Source organism: Engystomops pustulosus, chromosome 3 (assembly GCF_040894005.1).
Source record: "Engystomops pustulosus chromosome 3, aEngPut4.maternal, whole genome shotgun sequence".
Lineage (NCBI taxonomy): Eukaryota > Metazoa > Chordata > Amphibia > Anura > Leptodactylidae > Engystomops > Engystomops pustulosus.
Window position 1 is genome coordinate 136,165,790 of NC_092413.1, and position 25,865 is coordinate 136,191,654.

At 42.8% G+C, this 25,865-nt stretch overlaps 1 protein-coding gene across 22 annotated transcripts in view; it reads left to right on the forward strand.

Annotated features, from left to right (window-relative positions):
• DST (dystonin) overlaps positions 1-25,865 on the forward strand; it is a 385,421-nt gene that overhangs the window by 49,340 nt on the left and 310,216 nt on the right. Inside the window, exon 1 of one of the 22 annotated variants that reach the window (XM_072142241.1) lies at positions 22,100-22,402. The exons of the other annotated variants lie outside the window; for them this stretch is intronic. Coding sequence (XP_071998342.1) covers positions 22,303-22,402 — 100 coding nt within the window. The 5' untranslated portion in view covers positions 22,100-22,302. Of the gene's footprint in view, positions 1-22,099; positions 22,403-25,865 lie in introns of those variants that run through there. 22 annotated transcript variants of the gene reach the window in all.

The window sequence follows — 25,865 nt, forward strand, 5'->3', positions numbered from 1 at the left end:
ATATGTATATATATAAATATATATATACACTCACCGGCCACTTTATTAGGTACACCATGCTAGTAACGGGTTGGACCCCCTTTTGCCTTCAGAACTGCCTCAATTCTTCGTGGCATAGATTCAACAAGGTGCTGGAAGCATTCCTCAGAGATTTTGGTCCATATTGACATGATGGCATCACACAGTTGCCGCAGATTTGTCGGCTGCACATCCATGATGCGAATCTCCCGTTCCACCACATCCCAAAGATGCTCTATTGGATTGAGATCTGGTGACTGTGGAGGCCATTTGAGTCCAGTGAACTCATTGTCATGTTCAAGCAGTTCAACCAGTCTGAGATGATTCCAGCTTTATGACATGGCGCATTATCCTGCTGAAAGTAGCCATCAGATGATGGGTACATTGTGGTCATAAAGGGATGGACATGGTCAGCAACAATACTCAGGCAGGCTGTGGCATTGCAACGATGCTCAATTGGTACCAAGGGGCCCAAAGAGTGCCAAGAAAATATTCCCCACACCATGACACCACCACCACCAGCCTGAACCGTTGATATAAGGCAGGATGGATCCATGCTTTAATGTTGTTGACGCCAAATTCTGACCCTACCATCCGAATGTCGCAGCAGAAATCGAGACTCATCAGACCAGGCAACGTTTTTCCAATCTTCTACTGTCCAATTTCGATGAGCTTGTGCAAATTGTAGCCTCAGTTTCCTGTTCTTAGCTGAAAGGAGTGGCACCTGGTGTGCTTTTCTGCTGCCGTAGCCCATCTACCTCAAAGTTCGACGTACTGTGCGTTCAGAGATGCTCTTCTGCCTACCTTGGTTGTAACGGGTGGCGAGTGAGTCACTGTTGCTTTTCTATCAGCTCGAACCAGTCTGCCTATTCTCCTCTGACCTCTGGCATCAACAAGGCATTTTCTGCCCACAGAACTGCCGCTCACTGGATGTTTTTTCTTTTTCGGACCATTCTCTGTAAACCCTAGAGATGGTTGTGCGTGAAAATCCCAGTAGATCAGCAGTTTCTGAAATACTCAGACCAGCCCTTCTGGCACCAACAACCATGGCACGTTCAAAGGCACTCAAATAACCTTTCTTCCCCATACTGATGCTCGGTTTGAACTGCAGGAGATTGTCTTGACCATGTCTACATGCCTAAATGCACTGAGTTGCCGCCATGTGATTGGCTGATTAGAAATTAAGTGTTAACGAGCAGTTGGACAGGTGTACCTAATAAAGTGGCCGGTGAGTGTATATATATATACAGTATACGTATACACGTATACATATACAGGCAGTCCCCGGGTTACATACAAGATAGGGACTGTAGGTTTGTTCTTAAGTTGAATTTGTATGTAAGTCGGAACTGTATATTTTATCATTGTAATCCCAGCCAGAACTTTTTTGGTCTTTGTGACAATTGGATTTTAAAAATTTTGGGTTGTCATAAGAATCAATATTAACACTAAAGCTTCATTACAGAGACATTTGATAACTGTTACAGCTGATCATTGTAGCCTAGGACTAAAGTACAGTAAATTACTAATATCCAGAGGTCCGTTTGTAACTAGGGGTCGTATGTAAGTCGAGTGTTCTTAAGTAGGGGACCGACTGTATATATATATATTTTAGAGATTATTCACACATCCTTCTTATTCTCAGTATGCCATACGTTATAGCTTACGGACCCTTTATTTTATTATGTGTTCTTTTTCACATTTCCATTTTTTTTCAAAGGATCCATTAAGAGCCTGTCCTATTTTTTCCACATTTATGGATCCCGGACAACAATATAAGTCTGTGGATCTGCCAAAAAAAAAAACCTGATGACAATTGTGTACATTCGGAACAATGTAAAAAAAGGAACACAAAATGGGATGACTTATAGGGGTTTTGCCATGAAAGAAACTTCTCAAATTTGAATCCCCTAGTGATAATTACTAGTGATAGTAATTTTTAACCAATTTACTTTACAATTTTACTCAGTTTTATTGCTGTTTTAGCCCCTTTCACTCAATGATGGTTGTTGTAAAATTCATAGTAAAATTGGACGGGGACTCTCTGAGGCTACTTTCACACAAACATATAGGAGACACATATAAGTCCCTGTACACTTCTATGGGCTCACAGCCCTGTACAGGAGTGGTACGGTGCAGCACACCTGCGGCACCGTATCGCTCCGTAGCCCGTAGAAAGATAGGACATGTCCTATCTTTCTACGTAATACGGCGCCATGCGTTGTATATGCCTACGGGCATACATCGTGTGAATGTAGCCTAACCAGACAAATTATCATCCCTGTGCGCTCACAATGTTTCGATTTGCTTAGATTTCTGTGAAATGCTGTATTTTTGTTAATAACAGTGAATTAGAGAATGTGTTATTTTTAGAGATGAGCGAGTATACTCGTCCGAGTATACTGCTCGGTCGAGTATTAGCATACTCGGACCGGCTTGTTACTCGGACGAGTATCTCGCCGGATCGAGTTCGAGCATTAAATTAATAAAAGACAATGAAGAACAGTGTTTACACTGTGCTTCAACACATTACACATGTTTACAGATGTTTTAATTGTAAGAATACATTAAAAAAACACTATTCTTCACTTTACAGGTGTTCGCGTGTGTCTCTCGCTAAGTTCGGAGATGTGCGCCGAACATCAGCAGTGTAAAAAATAGTGTTATTTGAATGTGTTCTGCACTTAAATGCTCATGTTTTCACTGTTTTTATTCTATTCTTCACATTGCTGATGCTAGCGCGTATCTCCGAACTTAGCGGGAGACATGCGCGAACATCTGCAAAGTGAATAGAATAAAAACAGTGAAAACAGTGAACACAGGACCATTTAATTGCAGAACACATTGAAAGAACACTATTCTTCACATTCCAGATGTTCGGCGCACATCTACGAACTTAGTGGGAGAAACGGGCGAACACCTGTAAAGTGAAGAATAGTGTTTTTTAAATGTATTCTTACAATTAAAACATCTGGAAACATGTGGAATGTGTTATTATTTACTGTTCTTTTAATGTGTTGTGTTAGTGAAAACATGCTCGGGTCTCCTATTGACTTTAATGGGGCTCGTTATTCGGCACGAGCACTCGAGCATCGGGAAAAGTTTGTACCGAATAACGAGCACCCGAGCATTTTAGTGCTCGCTCATCTCTAGTTATTTTGTTATCTTGAATATATTTAAGAATCTTGTCTTCGTGGGAATAACCCTTTAAAAGGGTCAGTATGCTGTCCTTGAAAATCATGGATAGCATACTGAGAAAAAAATCTCATGTGGGAATGACCTTCTGGTGCTTGTTCGGCGGTGTGGCTCTGGCTTCTCATTCAGTCTCTGTTTCTGCTACTCAGAGATGAAATGATTGACACATGGTTGCTTTTGCTCCACATATGCTGTGGACTGTAAATTGTTCATAAAACACAAACTAAACTGGGAAACATACAGGCTATTAAAGGGAACTTACCACCACAAATCTACCTATAAAGGTAGATCGAGTGGTAGGTGGATCCATAGGACTGGGGCGTGGAGTAGCCGCATCTGAGGTTACATGGGGCGGCTACTCCACACCCCGGTAGCCTCTTTTCTCCTCCTACTCACAATCTTCGGCGCGCAGCTACGAGGAGCTACTGGGGCGTGGAGTAGCTGCATCTAAGGCTACTCCACGCCCCGGTAGCCTCTTTTCTCCTCACACTCACAATCAGCTGCACGCCCTCGTCCGACGATCCTGCCGTCTGCGCATGCGCAGAACAGCAGGCCTGTGCCTGTGCAGCTCCGGCTTCAGAGCAGTGACCGCGCAGGTGCGGGCCTGCTGTTCTGCGCATGCGCAGACGGCAGGATCGTTGGACGAGGGCGTGCAGCTGATTGTGAGTGTGAGGAGAAAAGAGGCTACCGGGGCGTGGAGTAGCCTTAGATGCAGCTACTCCACGCCCCAGTAGCCACATAAGAAAATGTACATATAACTTTAATAAAAGTTTCCAAAAAAGTGCAGGGACGTGAGGATTAGCCCTTAAAAGTGCTATCCTCATGTCCTATTGATCCACCTACCACCCGATCTACCTTTATAGGTAGATTTGTGGTGGTAGGTTTCCTTTAAGAATAGCCATGTTAATAGATGCATTTAATTATATTGCATCTTAAGTTAACCTGTCAGATTGGTGACAGATTCCAATAGCCTACGCTATGCTGATTAAAAATATGTCTTTGTCAGCATTCTGAATTGTTTCAGTACTTTATAAAACTTTATTTCACATTACCTGGCTCCCATCCAGCAGCATGTGGTGAGTCCTGGGGGGGGGGGGGGAGGGGGAGAATTGTGCAGCTGAGCAGCCTGTGTGTCTGGGTCTCAATCTCTTGCACCTGCCCTCTACCACCACAACTGGACTCTCCACACCATGCTGGCAGGGAGACATGTAATGTGCAATAAACTTCTATAAAATACTGAAATGATTTAGAATGCTAACAAAGGCATTTTTAAAATCAGCATAGCATAGGCTATTGGAACCTGTCAACAGGTTTCTGATGACAGATTCGCTTTAGGTATAATGATCTCATGATTCACTATATTGTATCCTATCAAGGTTAATCTGAAATGCGCAGCAAATATAAACAATGTTCCAAATCTTGTTTCTGCGTTCATGACCTGTATATTCTCAAGGCAATCTATCGGTCTTATCTGTTCTGCTTTGCTATTATTGTTGCTCTTTATCATTTGAACTGAAAGTGATACATTTTTCATTATCTTGTAAGACCTTGAGATTCATATATAATGTTTTTCTAGCATGGTTCTATGCTACATAATTATTACTTAAAATAAATGCTTGCTGGCTTTGTCACAGTGTGTTATATTGTAGAGGAGTTTGCAGATTAAGGGGTATTGTGAAGGCGGGAAATTAAACAATAAATTCTGTACATGAAGCTATGGGTCATGGGCAAAAGGGTACAATACATGAGTGTAATGGTATGGAATGGCTGCAGAATTTGCACAGTAGTAATTCCATAGCCATATCCCAAGTTTTAGAAACAACCGGAATGTGATGATTTCAGATGTATTAACATGTGGCAGAAATCTATTACCGCTGCTGATTTTTCCTGCTGTGTTTGTATGAAATTTGAATACAGTACACTGTTACTGTATTAAACCGTGGATTTTCTGCACGGAAAACCAGTGTCTAATACACATTGTTTGTGCCCTTAAAGCAGACCTTTTTTGTCTCCCTTTTTTAATTAAAAAAATGCTATAGAATATAAAGAAAATGGACCTTGAAACTCAAGGTTACTGAATACCAGCCTTAAAAATACATCTGCATATATGTACTTATATGTACATTTTGAAAATGTACATTTTAAAAGAGAGACAGAACAGGCTGATTATGCACACCTCTATTGTGCTGACGTGCGCTGCAAAGCAGACAGCTGCGTGCTATCCACATCAAGTACGTATGCATTACAGAAATGGGAATGGTAGTGCAGGACAGGTTCGTTTATGCACGATAGAGGCGTTCATAAGTAGGATAATAGGAGACAAAACTCAGAGCAGGTAGGAGCACCAGGGCCTTTTTAACATAAATTTCAAACAAATTTTGTGGCATTTAGGCACATTTACAAGACTAAAGAAGATAAGTTACTTTTTTAACATACCCACATCAGTCTAAAGTTATGTTTGGTTTGAAATAATGCCTACCAAGTGGCAGATTTCCTTTAAAGTTTCTCTTTCTGGTGAGTGTTTCATTGTAAGTTGATGGTCTTCATAATTTATTATGGATATACCCCTTGCCATGGGATGTTTTATCCCATATACATTATATTTTTTGAATAGTATAAAGTTCTTAGTTTTTTTGTGTTTGCAATGTGTTTTGTTTATGTTATTTAGTTTGGGTGATTTAATCTGCAGACTATATAGTCTATCACTAGGTGTGCCCATTAATATGAGATAAGTGAGTGGTTCAACTGGACCCAAAGAGGGTGTGACAAATTGTAAAAAGCTAATGGATAGCCCTAAACAATATTAAGCTCTGAAGAGTGCTGTGTTGGTGTTCAGTTTAGTGAATTAGAGCAGCCCTGCCCAGTGGGACAAGCTTCTTCTTCAGTGCAATAAGCGGGTTACAGATTGAACCAAGCCGTGATTTGGCAGTGGCAGAATCTTGTGCCCTCTACTTCTTATGGCCTTATGCAGGAACCATATCTGCTGCCAGACACAGAAAAGGACACACTGGTATAAAATCTACATTTTGTATGCTCTCCTCCTAACAGCATCTTGACAGAGGTTGTTTCAGCCTCAGAAACACTGTTATGAGCTATGCTACTAGTATTATGCTACTATGCTACTACAAGCATTATGCTGCCTGACCAAATGGGTTTGCCACATACAAGAGCAGCTCAATGGGAATCTGACAGGTTGGGCAGATTATCATTCAAGGCATGCCCAATTGAGAGGTTTGACAAATCTTCTGGAAATTAGGGAGGCTCCTATACAGTTAGTAGTAGGTGGACTATTTCGGAGACTTGGAAAGTGTACCGAATATAACCTGCCAATAATAATACAATATAATGGAAAATAATCAATGTGCAGAGAATGAAAAGTTACAATGTGCAATCTTTATTAAGACTTATTTAGCAGATAGCTAGAGATATATTCTGACCCAGGGATGCAGTGTTTTCTGTACGCTATATTGTCTGCTTATCTAGATGATGGTTTAGCACGATGCATCCTTTATTTTGTCACACAATCAATACATATGGATGAAGTCATGTGCCTGTGTGTATCGATTGGATCAAATGTCTTGTAATGGTGATTCTGCCTCTGCTGTACAGGAGAGAGAAGCAGAATACAACTGTACAGGTCACATAATTATTATTATAGAAAATATATTACAAGGAATGGTTTGTGATCTATTGCAAATGATAAGAATTGGGTTCTAACAACCCCCGGTTATTGTGAAGAAAAACGGATTGATGTCTTTCTACTGATAATAACTCCCCAAGGATAGAAAAACCATCTACTGCCCCACCAGTGGCTAATTCAGTGCAAATGTTCCTAGGGATCAAAAGCTGTTGTATGGATCTGTGTTGCAATCATCTGGACACCATATGAACGTAAAAGTATCAGCTTCTACAAACCTTTGTGGATATAATATATACATTATTTTACTGGGTGTTTTGATAGATTATTAAGTCAAATATTGCTGTTTGGTTGTCTGATTAAGCAACATCTTGGCAATGAAATGGTTAAGCCCTGCGGCAGCTGGGATGCTATTACAATGCAGACATTTGTCAGTGCCTAGGAAATACTCATGAGACCTTTGAAGAAATCAGCAAGGAGAAGCAGCTAATGATTGAGGCTAAAACAAACATTTTTCTAAGACATGCCTATCGCTGGTCATTGAACTCCTATAGAGTGCACACAATGTACAGTGTGACTGTGAAATTACCATGGAGGCCAAATTCACCCTGAGCTCAGAGTGGTAGGCAAATACTGTATATATACCCTGACATTTGCATTATGTTTATCTGCTATGCCTCCTGTAGATGAGCGTATTGTAACAGGCCTGAAGTATTATAATACACAATACATCAGTATCCCATCAATATTTTATTGGTATTTCACCTTTTACTATTTTGTGTTGTTTGTTTATAATATGCAAAAAATAGTTCGATTTTATAGCCCAATAGTAATGATGTCATTGAGTATACAACGGATGCATAAATGATCAAATAATGGTGCAGAGTAGCACATGCAGTGTTTAGCACAATAAACTGCACAGTAGCATAGCACAATTAATTATTGTTACCATCCCGTTATGCAGTATAGAAAATTATATAATATGGAAGATCATAAAAGTCATTATATAACCTGATAGTATCTTCTGGTGTAAGCTGCCACCATGGTGTGAATTACACATTATGGTACAACAGAAGGATTGTACTGACCTACAATCCACCTATGGGCCCCTGTGCTAAGTGGACCCCAGACCTTTCCTAATTGGTGCATTAGAGTACCAATCATCAGCGTTCAGCATCTCACCTATCCTATCAATTTATATAATAATATTCATACATTGTCTGCTATGTTTTAGGATTGTATTTGTGAATCAGATGATATTAACATGTAGCTTTTTTTTTAAACATTACTTGTTCAATGGAAACAACGGACACCAACACATTTCATTCCAGCCTTTGCCCTTTAAGTTGTTCAAAAAAACAAACTGGGAGCTTCTTTCAGAGTATACAGTATGTTTAAAGTATAGTTCAAATGCAATGTGCAAGGTGACTTGAATCTGTACCCATTAATACTTTGTTTCCTGTAAATTTCAGTGTCGTAAACCTGCCTCTAGAGGGAAGCATAAATCTATTCTGACCCCCTGGATCTAATGAGAACGTTAAAAAGCATTCTGTAAAGGAAGAGCGACCATAAAATTAGGTTCTGATGATATATTCTTTTTAGAATTGGTTGATGTATCTGATATGTATGATTTTATGGATACTCTGGGGGTACAATAAAAGGCTTTTGTGCGAACTCAATGTTGTTCACTAGTGTAGCCTTTGTTGTATCGATATGACTTTGTAGACCGTGTGAATAAACAGAAGTTCAGAAATACAGGATGATGTTGGAGTATGTACTAGATCATAGCCTTGCTTGAAGATTTTTAACATTCTGAATTGGGTTGAGACCAAAATAAGTCCAACTTGTTAAACCTCGTTATACATTGGCTGGCTGCACACAACTGGGCCATGGTAAACGGACTGGTCGGAGTCCCTGTCTGCTGGCCAAAAAGCAGCGCCAAACTGTGTGATTCAAGGACTTCAGCCCCCGGCACTCTATTTGATCAATGAAATCTGATCAGCACACAGGTCATGCAATATATGCTGGTCACCAGAAATATATAATATACAGTATGCACAGTAAAGTATGATAAGGTGAGACTGAAAAGAGTCCATATTAAGCATTTAAATGAGTCACTGAGCTCAATGACATGAGCAAATGACAAGTAGCAGATATCACTCCCATATGAATTCCCTTTAATCCATTTATACAAATAAAAGACTGGATCTTGTATTCATAAATCGGTATGGTTAAAATGTAGAAAAGTATATTTCTAGTTTATAAAAAATATCTTCATTCCAGGTTGTGTGTTGGATTACATTGATATCTGATCATAGCTAGCTAGCACTAAGTAAGGATACATGTTCACTTGTCTTGTCGGAAGAAGGCAGTCAAGTGTGATATTTTTGAAGCCACAGTGACCAGGTCTTTAGATTCTGCCCACTGTGCAGGTGCTTAGGGGAGGAGAGTGACTGCTGGGACCATCTGTTAAAATAATAGTAGAAAGGAAAAGAAGCTTCATGTGTCATTCAGTCAATACCAATAAGAAAATAGCTATTAGAGAAACAGGTTTATTATCAATATACAGAAGAGCTCATTTAGTAGTAAAGTCACATCAATTACTTTACACGCAATGCGAAAGGGAACCTATCACCAGGCAAATCTCTATTAAACCACAAAAAATACCTTATTTGGCTGGTTACCTGTGTACTTGACGCTGCCTGCTGCCAGAAAAATTAACTTTTATCCACAGTCCGCTTCCAGTCAGGAGGGTGGGGTCCGGGCACATTAGTCAAGCAGGCGCCGGCCCTCACAGCCACATCTTTACATAACCACACGTCCTCATCTCCCTGTAATCTCCGTCTCGTCTCAATACGCACGGGAAATGAGACAATACTACGGCAGACCAGGGAGTCGACAAGAAACCAGGAGGCAGGGCCTGCTGCGGCTACAAGGGGGTCTTGTTGCGGCCTTGGATGTAAGTTACTTAAAGGACATGTCCAGGACACAGGCAACTGGCCATATAAGGTTACTTTTTGTGGTTTAATAGTGATTTGGTTGGTGATAGGTGCCCTTTAAAGGTGTCATCTGGGATTAAACATGGTTTCTTTCCTTCAGAGACAGTCTCACACTTGTCTGCAGGTTATGTGTGGTATTACAAGTCTTCCCTATTTACTTTAATGGAAATGAGTTGCAATACCAGGCACATACTATGGAAAGGTATGGAGCTCTTTTTAGAGGAAAGGAGCCGTATTTTTATAATCTTGTACAGCTCCACAACAGTGTTGTGGGTAGAAAAAGGCAAGTTAAGATAAGAAAATCCTTTACCGTGGCGTATGTTAAAAATATACACAGGGTACGGAAAGTATTAAGACCCCTTCAAATTTATCTCTCTTTCTTTCATTGCAGCCAATTGGTAAGATCAAAAAGTTTTTCAGTAATGTACACTCTGCACCCCATATTGACAGAAAGAAAACAGAAATGTCGATATTTTTGCTAATTTGTTATACAAGGAAAACTGGAATCACATGGTGATAAGTATTCAGCCCCTTTGCTCAGTATTCAGTAGAAGCACCTTTGAGCTAATACAGCCATGAGTTTTTTTGGGAGTGATGCAACAAGTTTTTCACACCTGGATTTGAGGATTTTCTGTCATTCTCCCTTGCAGATCACCTCCAGTTTCTCAGGTTGGATGGTGATTGTTGATGGACAGTCATTTTCAAGTCTCTCCAGAGATGCTCCGTTGGGTTTAGGTCAGGGCTCTGACTGGTCCAGTCAAGAATGGTCACAGAGATGTTCTGAAGCCACTGCTTTGTTATTTTAGCTGTGTGCTTAGGGTCTTGCATTGTCTTGTTGGAAGGTGAGTCTTCAGTCCAGTCTAAGATCCAGAGCACTCTGGAAGACGTTTTCATCCAGACTACCTCATGCCACCACCATGTTTCACTGTATGGATTGTATTTGGCAGCTGATGAGCAGTGCCTGGTTTTCTCCACACGTACTGCTTAGAATTAACACCAAAAAGTTCAAGCTTTGTCTCATAAGATCAGAGAATTATGTTTCTCATAGCTTGGGAGTCCTTCATGTGTTTTTTTGCATACTGTGTGCGGCTTTCATATGTCTTGCGCTGAGGAGAGGCATCCATAGGCACACTCACCATAAAGCCCTGACTAGTGGAGGGCTGAAGTAATAGTTGACTTGTGTAACTTTCTCCCATCTCCCTAATACTTATCTATAGCTCAGTCACAGTGATCTTGGTGATCTTCTTTACCTCTCTTACCAAGGCTCTTCTCTCATGATTACTTATTTGGTTAGACAGCCAGGTCAAGGAAGAGTTGTGGTAATCCCAAACTTCTTCCATTTAAAGATTATGGAGACCACTTTGCTATTAGGAACCTTGAGCTCTGGAGTAATTCTTTTGTAACCATGGCCAGAAGTGCCTCGCCACAATTCTGTCTCTGAGCTCCTTGAGCAGTTCTTTAGACTTCATGATTCTCATGTGCTCTGACATGCACTGTGAGCTTGAACTCCGAAACAAATATTTTATTGCGGCATATATTAGTGTGAATGTTTTCGACCGCACATCAGCCTTTTTCAAACACATGCGAAGTGTACAATACTGACTAAAGAATTTTTTTTTATCTAATCAATTGTCTGCAATAAAACAAAGAAAAACAAAAAGGGGCTTGAATAATTTCCGTACCCACTGTACAGTGTCCTCATAGTATCCAAAATAGTTACAATGCACTCACAGTAGCCAATACCATCATATGGACCCTACGGTACCTAATTTAGTCATATGATACTAACAGTAGCCAATAGGGTACTCAAAGTAGACAATATAGTCACAGCGTCTCCACAGTAGCCACAGTGTCCACCACAGTAGCTAATGCACATTGCCCCCACAGTAGTCAAGACACATTGCCCCCTCAGTGGCAATGTCACAGTGCCCCTCACCAATGCCAAATCACACTTACCCCTGCAATAGCCACTAGTTATATTGTCCCAGCAGCTGTTGCATCCATTCCAAAGATAATATAGATTACCACTCTCCTAATTTAACAGCTTTAATATGGACATTGTGTGCATTAGCACACAACTGCTGTGCTGTCTTCAGATTCCAGCGATAGCAGGGAAAAGTCTCATGCATGTTAATATGCATGAGGTTTTTCCCAAAGCATAAACCTGCTTTTACAAACATATGTGATTCTTGCAGAGCTGTTATTGTGCCCTCTGAATTGCATGAAACTGTAATACAGCCCAAAATTAATTGTGCAATTTATATACATCCGGTTAATTCTTTTTACAATGTCAAGTTTCAGCCAAAAAACTGTAGTGCTGAGTATTTTGTTATAAATGGAACAATGATCTAAGAAGGTGGTTTGGCACCCTGCTTCATAAGCCCTGTTCATTAGTCCTACAACAGCTGCCATACCTTCAGGGAACAAAAAGTAACCATACCACCTCATTTCAGCATCATTCTTCTTTTAGACTGGAAGACGGGAACTATGTATGTGGGGGAGTAGATGAATATATGACAGCAAATTTAGATTTCAGCTGATAATCAGGAATTTTTAGTTGCAATGGCCTTGTTCAGTGGAACACAACATTTTTTTCTGTCTGAGGGTCATGCTCTCATCCCTTTAAACCTCAAGAGGGCACATTTTAACCATCAGGTTAGAAGCATGAACTATCACAATGGAGCACAAAACATCTTAGAAAATCCAAATTCCAAGGAAATGCACAGAATGTCACACAAGTAGTGCCATACAAATACTGTAGTGCAGCATAAATCAACCTAGACAAGACCATTGACCACCCATACTCCAGCCCAGGCGATAAATAGTTTTATCTGACCTGACAATAGCTAATACTGCAGACTCAATACCAAACAATGGGGGGAGATATATTAATGTGTCAGTGTTTAGACTAGTGATGAGTAAAACTAGACAGTTCAATGCTGTGCCATATTAATCAGTGTGTCTGATGCTGGATGATTTATAGAGGTGATGCTACATACTTTGCCCCTCCTACTATTTGATCTAGTTTGCAGCACCACAATATTGAATTTTCTGGCCACACCCCCTAATTACCGAGGACATGCCCTTTTTCATTTAAAATAAACTTTTAAAGGGATCCTGTCAGCAGAAATTGACCTAATAAACCACTGGTAGCTGTAGCTGAATACCTTCTCGATCAAGTAGCTCAATACCTTCTAGATCAGGTTTCTTTCATGGTCAGGTGTGGTGACATCATCCAGAAATCAACTTTTTTTTAAATCAGATCTTTTTTATTAAGGTTTTTCAAAAACAAACAATGCACACCCAAAACTCCCATCCCACCCCCCACCAGCCTTTACACACGGGTTACAGATGTTATACAATGTAAAACTTATACAATGTGAAACTTAACAGATGTGTTACGCCGCGTGTAAACCGCTTTCATATTTAACAGCATCCCTTTAACGTTATTTAGGAATTATTTCCTGGTAGGGTCTATCGGCTGTATCCACCTTGCTGCTATTGTTTTGCGTGCCATATAGAGGAGCCTATGAAAAGCTAATTTCCCCGCCCCGTCTATCTGCACCTCATCCATACTCCCCAGGATACAAACTAAAGCATTTCGGGGAAGTGTTACCTCATACACTCTATCAATAATGTCTAGAACAGTTGCCCAGAGCCCTTGAATCCTCGGACATGTCCACATCATATAAAGCATATCCGCCGGCTCCTCTCTACACTTGGGGCATTCCGCTTCCTAGTGTGCCCCTATTTCACATAGGAATTTGGGTGTCAGCGACAGCCGTGTTGCTTCCCCTAGAGAACATTGTGGAAGAGCCTCAAGCTCTGATTGCCATTGCTCATCAGAAATATCTCCTATATCTGTGGTCCACCTATTGCGAACCCGAAGAGGAAAGCCATCAAGAAATTTGCACAGCAGTAATTGGTACAATAGCGAAATGAGCCCAGTCGCATGATCATTCTTAGCTATGTTCAGTAATAGTGCATCCCTTTGAGGTGTCATAACAACAGATTGGGGCTGCTTTTCAAAAGCATGTTTTAGCTGTAGATATCTAAAGAAATCTCTATTCCCCACTGGGATGTCCTCTTGGATTTGTTGAAAGGACTTTATGGTGGCTTCAGATATTAGTTGAGTCACTCGTACCATACCTACTCTTTCCCAAATGACCGACCCCTCTAAGTTTTGGAATTCTTTTAGAAAGCGGTTGTGCCACAGGGGTGAATATTCAGTGAGTCCTTGAACTGCCCTCAATTGTTTCACCTTCCCCCAGACATTATGTATCATGGAGAGCGTAGGAATAAGGTTTTGTCCTCTCTTAAATTTACCACTCTCCAATGCCAGCAGCAGGTTCCCAGCACTCAAATGGTGACCTATCATACCGGCCGCAGTAGACCGTGCCCCGTCTTCGTCCCATCCTTGGAGGTGTTGTCCCTGGGCTGCTAAATAGTACAACCAGGGGTTTGGGAGTGCCAACCCCCCCATCTGTTTTGGGCCTCTGCAGAGTCTCTTGTCTAATCCTTGGTTGTCCCCTTCCCCAAATCAAATCTCTAAACAGGGCGTTGATCCTATGGAATCTGGCAAGCGGAAGCCAAACCGGGGAGTTGTGGAGTATATATAACAGTTGTGGCATTGCTACCATTTTGATTAGGTTTGTACAGCCTATTACTGTTTTAGGAAGTTTACACCAAGCTACAATTTTAGACTTCAATTTTTGGACCAGGGGAAAAAGATTTAATTCCTCAAAGTCTCCAACCTTAGCTGTAACCTGTATGCCTAGGTACCGAAACTGACGAACCACCGGGATAACTGAAGGATCTGCCTCTAAGGCCCCCTCCAACAGTTCCACAGGTAAGATAGCCGACTTATGCCAGTTTATGGTAAGCCCCGACAGACTCCCGAATCTCTCCACCAATTGCAGAACTGCACGTAGAGATGGACTTGTGTCTCCTAGAAACAACAAGGCATCATCCGCATATAGTGCAATTTTGCTGTGCAGTGCACCATACTTAAAACCCACCACATCAGGCGCGATGCGTATCGCCGCAGCCAAGGGTTCGACAGCTATTGCAAATAGCAATGGCGACAGGTGGCATCCCTGCCTTGTCCCATGGTATAGCCTGAATGGCTTCATCAGTGCCCCATTTGCCCGCACACGAGCCATAGGGTTAGAATATAGTACGTTGACCCATGATATAAAACCATGGCCAAATCCCATACTCTGCATTGTAAGCCTTAAAAACTGCCATTCTATGCTGTCGAACGCCTTGGCTGCATCGAGCGACTATATAGCCCTATTTCCGGTATTGTCAGAGGGAATCTGGAGACTCAGAAAGACCCGTCTAATATTGATGGAAGTGGACTTTTTGGGCATAAAACCCGTCTGGTCCAAGTGTATGATGGACGTTATGACCTTCACTAATCGGTTTGAGAGGGCCTTAGCAAGGATTTTCACATCTGCAGAATGAAGGGATATGGGTCTGTATGAATCCGGTGATGTGGGATCTTTGCCTTCCTTTGGGATTACCACTATGGTGACCTCCCACATCGAGGGGGGTAGTGTCCCCTTTTCTAAGGAGTCTGTGACTACCTGTAAGAGTTCAGGAAGGAGTACCTCACTATACTTTTTATATATTTCTGCTGGCAATCCGTCTACCCCGGTAGCCTTGTCATTAGCCATTGACCCTACCGCCTCTTCTAATTCCTCTACCGTCACTGGAGCATCTAGTGCAATTCTATCAGTCTCCGATAACCTTGGCAGGTCTAGTTCAGATATAAACTCTAGTATCTCGTCATCTGACGGATTTGCGTGGGACTTGTATAGCGAGAAATAGAAGTCCTCCAAGACTTGCAGTACACCATCTAGCCTTTATCTAGCCTCTGTTGCCCCCCATTATCTTTCAACATTGGGATATGTGAGGTCCCCTGCTGAGCTTTAGTAATTACTGACAACAGGTGTCCAACTTTTTCCCCCTCCTCAAAATAGCGCCCTCAGAAATCAACTTTGAAGTGAGTATAAATTGGTTGTATAGATCAAGGAGGTGGATATTTTAAAGGGAACCTGTCACCAGGAGACCCATTTTTAGCACTCCCCCAGTCCCCACAGAGCATAGTACATACACTGCCAAAGTGTTTTTGTTTAAAAAATAGGTTTTACAGAAAAAAATATGTTATATTGTACCTTTCATTAGCATCTGCTGTGTGACTAGGCACTCATCCACTGGGAGGGTCTGGAAAGGAGCAGCCCCCCCCCTTGGGAAACTGCTCCTCCATCTGTCCTTTTCAAATATATGAATAACTCCCCTCACTCGGGATTGGCTGTAGAGGAGCACTTGCTAAGCCAAGTGATGGGTGTTTTCATATATTTGAAAAGGACACATGGAAGAGCAGTTTCCCAAGGGTAGGGGGGAAACTGCTCCTTTCCAGCCACTCCCAGTGGACGAGTGCCTAGTCACACGCAGATGCTAATGAAAGGTACAATATAACATCTTTTTTTCTGTAAAACCTATTTTTTATACAAAAACACTTGTATGTACTATGCTCTGTGGGGACTGGGGGAGTGCTAAAAATGGATCTCCTGGTGACAGGTTCCCTTTAACACTGAATTCAAGCTCTCTCTTCCTCAGAAAGCCCCCTTCATTGTAATCGATGGTTCTGAACCCAGAGAAATCACTAACCAAATCTCCAGAAGTCCTGTGCATAATGTCAATCACAGAGGAGGAGGCGTTATGAGGCAGGGATAGCTTGACTTCCATGTTAAACTCTTTGCCTCCTTGACTTTATACAGCCAGTTTACATCTCACTTCAAAGTTGTTTTTTTGGATGATGGAACCAAGGCCATGAAAAAAAACATGATCTGGAAGGTATAAAGCTGCTAGACAACATACTGGTAATCGTTTATAAGACCAATTTCTGATAGCAGATTCCCCTTAATCTGTCTGGTAAGAAGCAATAAAAAGTCAAATGCATGAAACATCAAGATAGATGGGCCTTTGACGTATCAGAGACGTCAATCACTATGGAGGGCTGAGTATATGCAAAAAAGTGAAAATATGATGCAAGATACGTGGTATAATATCTCATAAAGCCAACAAACCATATACAACATATGATCAAAACAGAGAAAAAGCCGGTGTGTAAGGGCTAAGGAATGAAAAAATATATATTTTATTTCAGTATATGAAAGACACACACAAACGATGCCATGCATCACAATTCATAAAAACATCTAAAAAGTGTAACGAATACACATCAACAAAAGACATGTGGGTCGGAGCCAGTCCCAACGATCCACACACGTCCACCAGTCAAGACAAAATAAGGAAAATCTCCCCACACACTAACAGTTCAGTAGTAATCAATGTTAGCGGCAATACAGTGTAATCCTGGCACACATATCCACCATATGATAGAAGTTTAGCAGACTCCTTGGTGACAGTGTGGACAAATGGTCAAACCTGGATGTCAGTCAGAGAGGAGTCTACCAATAGAGAGATCAAAAAGCCAGCATTAAACAGATAAGGTGATTCTCTTCACATGGATTAAAAGTTTGTTTTTTCCATGTTGCAACAACTCTGGGTAATAACCATTTCATACATGTAAGGTGTATTACATGTTGTACAAGGTATTGGTGCAGGATTACTGCAGTAATAGCTACTGACAGGTTCCCCTTGAAGGGTAACTATGGCAGTTTTGTTATTGACAGAATTTATTATTTAAGTATTGGTAAAATTGGTAGGCTATGTTTGTGTATTGTCTCTACAGCGAGGATGAGGATGTAGCCATGTGCTATTAATAATCTATGAGGTGATTCCCTAGTCATGTGTGCCAGGGCACCTGTGATGACTGGCATGGAGTTCCCCTCTATGTGTACTGTACATGTGGGAGGTATTTTCCATAGCTGCCCTTCCCGGTATTTCCTGCGGTGAGGCTGACAGGGTGTATATGGAAACAAACCTCATTCTGCACATTGTACAATCTATCTCCTCAGTCTCTGTTCACTCCATGAGCAATGTCCAATTATCAGTATTATTGTCATATCCATGGCTGCTCAGCCATTGTATCCTTATACAGTACAGTCATGGAACCGGACAACTTCTTCTTGGGGTTTCAGCCCCTCATTGACTATGTAGTCATAACGAGCATTGTGGACACAGGTTTCCTGGGACCTGAACAGACCTGAGCTTATTACTATGTATTGGTAATGGTGCGGTATATGGAGGTGCAATATATAATTATGTGTAGAAATAAATACTGCGCTACATGTCTTGTATGTTGTTGCTCTGCTGCTGCTCCCCATGCAGTGATGAGGATATTAGTGTCTGCTCCTCATGCAGTGAGGAGGATATTAGTGTCTGCTCCTCATGCAGTGAGGAGGGTATTAGTATCTGCTCCCCATGCAGTGATGAGGATATTAGTGTCTGCTCCCCATGCAGGGAAGAGGATATTAGTGTCTGCTCCCCATGCAGTGAGGAGGATATTAGTGTCTGCTCCCCATGCAGTGAGGAGGATATTAGTGTCTGCTCCCCATGCAGTGAGGAGGATATTAGTGTCTGCTCCTCATGCAGTGAGAAGGGTATTAGTATCTGCTCCCCGTGCAGTGAGGAGGATATTAGTGTCTGCTCCTCATGCAGTGAGGAGGATATTATTAGTGTCTGCTCCCAGTGCAGTGAGGAGGATATTAGTGACTGCTCCCCGTGCAGTGAGGAGGATATTAGTGTCTGCTCCCCATGCGGTGAGGAGGATATTAGTGACTGCTCCCCATGCAGTGAGGAGGATATTAGTGACTGCTCCCCATGCAGTGAGGGGGATATTAGTGTCTGCTCCCCGTGCAGTGAGGAGGGTATTAGTGTCTGCTCCCCATGCAGTGAGGAGGATATTAGTGACTGCTCCATGTGCAGTGAGGAGGATATTATTAGTGACTGCCCCCCATGCAGTGAGGGGGATATTAGTGTCTGCTCCCCATGCAGTGAGGAGGATATTAGTGTCTTCTCCCCATGCAGTGAGGAGGATATTATTAGTGACTGCTCTTCATGCAGTGAGGAGGATATTAGTGTCTGCTCCCCGTGCAGTGAGGAGGATATTAGTGTCTGCTCCCCATGCGGTGAGGAGGATATTAGTGACTGCTCCCCATGCAGTGAGGAGGATATTATTAGTGTCTGCTCCCCATGCAGTGAGGAGGATATTAGTGTCTGCTCCCCATGCAGTGAGGAGGATATTAGTGACTGCTCCCCATGCAGTGAGAAGGATATTAGTGACTGCTCCCCGTGCAGTGAGGAGGATATTAGTGACTGCTCCCCGTGCAGTGAGGAGGATATTAGTGTCTGCTCCCCATGCAGTGAGGAGGATATTAGTGACTACTCCCCATGCAGTGAGGTGGATATTATTAGTGACTGCTCCCCATGCAGTGAGGAGGATATTATTAGTGACTGCTCCCCATGCAGTGAAGAGGATATTAGTGTCTGCTCCCCGTGCAGTGAGGAGGATATTAGTGACTGCTCCCCGTGCAGTGAGGAGGATATTAGTGACTGCCCCCCATGCAGTGAGGAGGATATTATTAGTGACTGCTCCCCATGCAGTGAGGAGGATATTAGTGTCTGCTCCCCGTGCAGTGAGGAGGATATTAGTGAATGCTCCTTGTGCAGTGAGGAGGATATTATTAGTGACTGCTCCCCATGCAGTGAGGAGGATATTAGTGACTGCTCCCCATGCAGTGAGGAGGATATTAGTGTCTGCTCCCCATGCAGTGAGGGGGATATTAGTGTCTGCTCCCCATGCAGTGAGGAGGATATTAGTGAAATTATAGCCTGCACAGCACCAATCAATATACAACACCCCCAATTTATTAATACAGACCCCTAGCATTTAGCTTAAATTATGCAAAGTAATCTATTGTATCGTATAACTAATATATCCCAGCCTGTTATTATGTTACATGATTTTACATACAGTGCAACCCTGACCAATGTGAATATATAGCACCCCCTAATATACAGCCCCCCCAGTTTAGTAATATACTGTATCCCATATACAGCCCCCCAGCTTAGTAATATACTGTATCCCATATACAGCCCCCCAGCTGAAATCTGGACCCATATAAATATATAACGCCCCCAGGAAAAGAATAATCTGGCCCCAGTATAAAACAATTCTGGCCCCATAAAATATATACAGTACTCCCCCCCCCAGTGTAAAACAATGCTGGCCCCATAAAATATATACAGTACCCCCCCCCCCCCCCAGTATAAAACAATTCTGGCTCCATGTAATGTATACAACCCCCCCCACACACACAGTATACAACAATTATGGCCACCTATAATGTATACAGTATTCCCCCCCCCCTCCCACGATACCTCCCCACTCCCCCTTATTGGCCACATAAAATAAATGACAGAAGAGGAAAAATAATAAAATATATACTCACCTGCAGGCGGCTGCTCCCTCGGCGCGCGGGTCCCGTCTTCACGCGGCTCTTCTGTGAGCAGCGGCTCCGCAACGTCATGACGCCTGTGTCACTGATTAGAACGGAGCGACGCAGCAGCCGGAACGGCGCTGCCTCGCTCCGCATATAAATCGCGTCTGTGTCTTAAAGAGACAGGCGCGATTTATTTAGCCAGTGGGCGATTCGCCCTTTACAGGGATCCGCATTCTGCCGCCTGAGGCGAGATTTTCATCTCGCCTCATGGCAGATGCGGCCCTGCTGCTCCCCATGCAGTGAGGGGGATATTAGTGACTGCTCCCCATGCGGTGAGGAGGATATTAGTGACTGCCCCCCCTGCAGTGAGGAGGATATTAGTGTCTACTCCCCATGAAGTGAGGAGGATATTAGTGTCTGCTCCCCGTGCAGTGAGGAGGATATTATTAGTGTCTGCTCCCCATGCAGTGAGGAGGATATTAGTGACTGCTCCATGTGCAGTGAGGAGGATATTAGTGTCTGCTCCCCGTGCAGTGAGGAGGATATTAGTGACTGCTCCATGTGCAGTGAGGAGGATATTATTAGTGACTGCTCCCCATGCAGTGAGGAGGATATTAGTGACTGCTCCCCATGCAGTGAGGAGGATATTAGTGACTGCTCCCCATGCAGTGAGGAGGATATTATTAGTGACTGCTCCCCATGCAGTGAGGATGATATTAGTGTCTGCTCCCCGTGCAGTGAGGAGGATATTAGTGACTGCTCCATGTGCAGTGAGGAGGATATTAGTGACTGCTCCCCATGCAGTGAGGATATTAGTGTCTGCTCCCCGTGCAGTGAGGAGGATATTAGTGACTGCTCCATGTGCAGTGAGGAGGATATTATTAGTGACTGCTCCCCATGCAGTGAGGAGGATATTAGTGACTGCTTCCCATGCAGTGAGGAGGATATTAGTGTCTGCTCCCCGTGCAGTGAGGAGGATATTAGTGTCTGCTCCCCATGCAGTGAGGAGGATATTATTAGTGTCTGCTCCCCGTGCAGTGAAGAGGATATTAGTGTCTGCTCCCCGTGCAGTGAGGAGGATATTATTAGTGACTGCTCCCCATGCAGTGAGGAGGATATTAGTGACTGCCCCCCATGCAGTGAGGAGGATATTATTAGTGACTGCTCCCCATGCAGTGAGGAGGATATTAGTGTCTGCTCCCCGTGCAGTGAGGAGGATATTAGTGACTGCTCCCCATGCAGTGAGGAGGATATTAGTGACTACTCCCCATGCAGTGAGGAGGGTATTAGTGACTACTCCCCATGCAGTGAGGAGGATATTATTAGTGACTGCTCCCCATGCAGTGAGGAGGATATTATTAGTGACTGCTCCCCATGCAGTGAGGAGGATATTAGTGACTGCTCCCCATGCAGTGAGGAGGATATTAGTGACTACTCCCCATGCAGTGAGGAGGGTATTAGTGACTACTCCCCATGCAGTGAGGAGGATATTATTAGTGACTGCTCCCCATGCAGTGAGGAGGATATTATTAGTGACTGCTCCCCATGCAGTGAGGAGGATATTAGTGTCTGCTCCCCGTGTAGTGAGGAGGGTATTAGTGACTGCTCCCCATGCAGTGAGGAGGATATTATTAGTGACTGCTCCCCATGCAGTGAGGAGGATATTAGTGTCTGCTCCCAGTGCAGTGAGGAGGTTATTATGGGATGGAATACAGGAGCTGAGGAGATGCTTCCAGTAACTGAGAGCCACTCGCATCTCGCAGCATTTTATAGCGGTGGGCGGTACTATCAGTCTCGCAGAAATAGGGGAGCTGCTGAGAAGAGCTGTGTAATGGGCCGGACACCGCCCAGACTATTCTGTCAGTGAGAGGCCGGAGAAGTCCTGTGACAGCTGAGACCCTGGTCACTGTGGGACGGGAGGAGGCTGGGGACAGACTGGGCGTTTCCAGTGGCAGCTCCCTCCTCCCCTGTCAGATCGTGGTGCTGGCCGGAGAGCGGGTGTACAGTGGTGACAGGAGCCGCTGCGCTAAGTTCAGCGATGGCTTACTACATGGCGAGTGCCTCGTCGTCCTCGCAGCAGCGCACTGAGGAGCAGGAATACCTCCAGGCCTATGAGGACGTGCTGGAGAGATATAAAGGTACCAGGCAGCACGGAGGGCACTGGGCAGGGAGAAGGGCACTCACCTAAAATAGCCGCAGCCGGCGAGTGTCAGTTACTGCAGATAAGGAGGCAGCAGCAGAGTGCCAGGCGTGTGTGTGTACCGCTATCCCCTAAATCACATACATAGCCATGACAAGTGCAGCTTCTGGGCACTGCCAGTGGTGTCTGACATCGTGGCTCTATGTGTCACTCAGCCACGGCAGATGGAAGGTGCCAGGCTATGGCTGGGTATAATACCATTATGGTCTTAGGAGAGGCGATGCCAGTGACCAGCCTCTAATTGTCTTTATTCCCAGATACTGATAATCAGATTGCTGCTCAGCCCCTGCCCTGTATTGTAGGCTGTGTGATCATGCCGTCACACCGGGGATTACACAGATTCCCAGCCACTTGCTGAGGATCAGCTTTCTCCTTGTCCTTCTTCAAAGGGATTTCAGAATGTTTTTTAACGGGTTGTTACTTTTTACTTCATTTCTGGTCATAAGATGTATTTGGTATTATACTAGGCAGGGGGCATGGAGCGGTGCTCTCACACCCTATACCACACCCTATGGCACAGCTTATGGCACACATGGATGAAAGTCAAGTGATTGTTTGTCAATTCGTGCAAGGGGTTGGGTACCACCAGCATCTCTACCTGTGTAATGTACTGAATCATTTAGATATTATACCCGCTGATATGTGTACACAATAGGTTTTACTTTATCCCTTTGTTATGATCATTTTGTCTGATTTGACTAATGAGTATGTCATCCTTAGCAGGAGTTTCATACTGGTTTCTACAGACCTGTGTAATGTAACTATACATCTGCTACATTGTTGCACACAGAAAATGAACACAGCCCATTGTAGTGCCATGGAGGGCATCCTTAGTGGCAGCCGCCAAATATAGCTGTATAAATAATGTAGATGTTGTGATCCACAATGAGCGCTCTTGCTGCATTTTCTGGGTCAGTATTGTTATTCTTGTAATTTTCGGTGACTTGTTCCATTTCCTTTTCCTGGGAAGCTCTGATTCTAGCACTTTATGTAAATGATTCATGATAAAGACAAGTGCTCTGATAAAACATTCAGGACGCTTATCTCATCGCATTTATCTGCTGGAGTTCATTTGTCTATATATGTATGTTGTGTGGGGCATATACTGTAAGCTAGCTATAGATAAGGCATATAGCTACTATAAAACATTTGCAGTACACCAGAATTGGACTTTGCCACTGCACATAATCTATTGTACTCCTCAGAAAAGGAGAAAGAAGGCAAGACTCTAGACAATAGAATAGAGTAAAGATAAATAGCAATCTTTATTAATATGAATACATATTAAAACCAATATATAAAATACTTAAAAAGCAATAATTTAAAGTGGCAGAAAGATGCAGACCTGAAGTGGTGATACACAGATGAAAGCAGTCATTCCCGGACATACGTAGGAGATGTATAGTAGGTGGTACAAAACAGGACTGGTATAGTATGATAATGTACGGCATGTCACTAGGGTGTTGTGCCACTGTAAAGCTGAGTGTGCACTGTACGGAAGAGTGTAGGGCAATTTGGAAAGGAGCATCCATTAAGAGTACTATACAGGCACCTTATCCACAAAGACCAGTCCTACATGTCACCTATGAATGTTACCATTGTGAGCAGATGACCCTACTGTATGACATGTAACTATACTGAACTGTAAAATAAAATAAGTACAGAAATGGTCTTCATGCTGGACAGTAAGTCTTTTGTTCCCTGTTTGAGTCAAGTAAGAAATGAGCGTTGGCCTCAGCCAATAATAAAAACTTTGAACCATAGAAAGGGCAGCGTTATGAATGCTCATACAGTATGTGCTGTACTATCCAGATAAGAGTAAGTCTTCATTTTTTTGATAATATGAAAATTTTCCCTCCGCTATACTGTGTATCTATGTGTTACCCAACTAAAATATACAGTCTTTTTATACCCATCAGGATATGAACTGTACCTGCTAACAACTCCTCAGACATCCCTCTTATTAATGGAAAATCGCTGCTTTTTAAAGTCATACAATGCTCCCCACAATGTGTTGCTGAGTGCATGGAAAGCCTTGGTAACTGGACCACTTGTTGGTCTCCTGACAGTATATTAATACTGCTGGCTTACCAGGTATCGTCGCCTGCTTACTTACAGGAATTTATAGCAATACTGCACCTGGCAGGAAAAATGGATGTCTGGGAAACACATTAGGTTATATAGGTTTTTAGAGACTTTCTTACTTGATTTAAAGAAGTCCCTGTAGTATGACATCACTGGTGTCTTTAGAGCTGCTGACACTATGTGAAGATGATCTCATGAGCTAAAAATCTTACTTTTCATCAGATACCTACACATACAATACTGCCAACTTGACTAGGTGTGAGGCTACTGGATTCTGCAGGCCACTGGGTGTATTTCATGTAATCACTGGGTTTTATGATTTTTTAAGTCACTTAATAGACTTTGGTAGACAATTCATTTTTATAACTTTAGTATATTTATAATATAAAATAAAGCATCTTTTCTGTAGTTAAAATGTCCTACAGTTTTGTGCCTATGTCACCTTAAAGGTAAACGACCAATCCCCCTGGTGGTAGATTAACTATTGATGCAACTGGGTAGATGTCATCAGCGTTGATAGAAATATATATTTATGAAGAACATTGTTCCTGTAGATGACATTTAAAAACTGCTAATTAATCTGAGGGACTCCAGGGGGCGTCACCAGAGCCCCTCAGGGCTGTAGGGGCCCTATTCCCCTCCCTCCCTTCTCCTTCTTTTGTTCTCCACCTGCCAATATATACTGGAAATCTTGGGGTAGTCGACAGTATTTGCTCTGTGCTGCTAAGATTTCTGGCACAGAGTGGCAGACGGTGCGAGTGAAGTGGGGAGGACAGGGATCTACCCAGCAGTGTTAATAGTTACTCTACCACAAGGGGCAGTGGTATATTTCCTTTAACAGACCAGTGTGTGTCTATGCAACAAAATAGTGGTGGGCGGCACTCAGGAAAACCACATTGGAGTAGGTGCAAACGTGTTCTTTTTATTAGGCTTTAATCGTGCATCGGTACATGGATAAAAAGAACGCGTAAGATCGACGTTTCGACGTTTAAAACGTCTTAGTCATGAAACGCGTCGATCTTAGCCCCCCAGGAGAAAATACATTTGTAAGTGATATAATTAAATACAATCGGAAAGTATTGAATGAATAAACGACACATAGGGCATGTATATTGAAGCTTTCTTGGAGGGTTATGGTACATTAAAGCAGTATGCTGTGTCTTCTGCTGGTCCAAAGAAATATGGGTAGAGAAAGCCAAGGACCAATAGTTGTTGTGACTCTCTGCTGTCTCCCAGTAGTAACTAATCCTGTTATCCCTTAACAATTGCCTTTTTGAGCATTATGTGTAGCACCGCATGATCTGTGTGTGTTATAT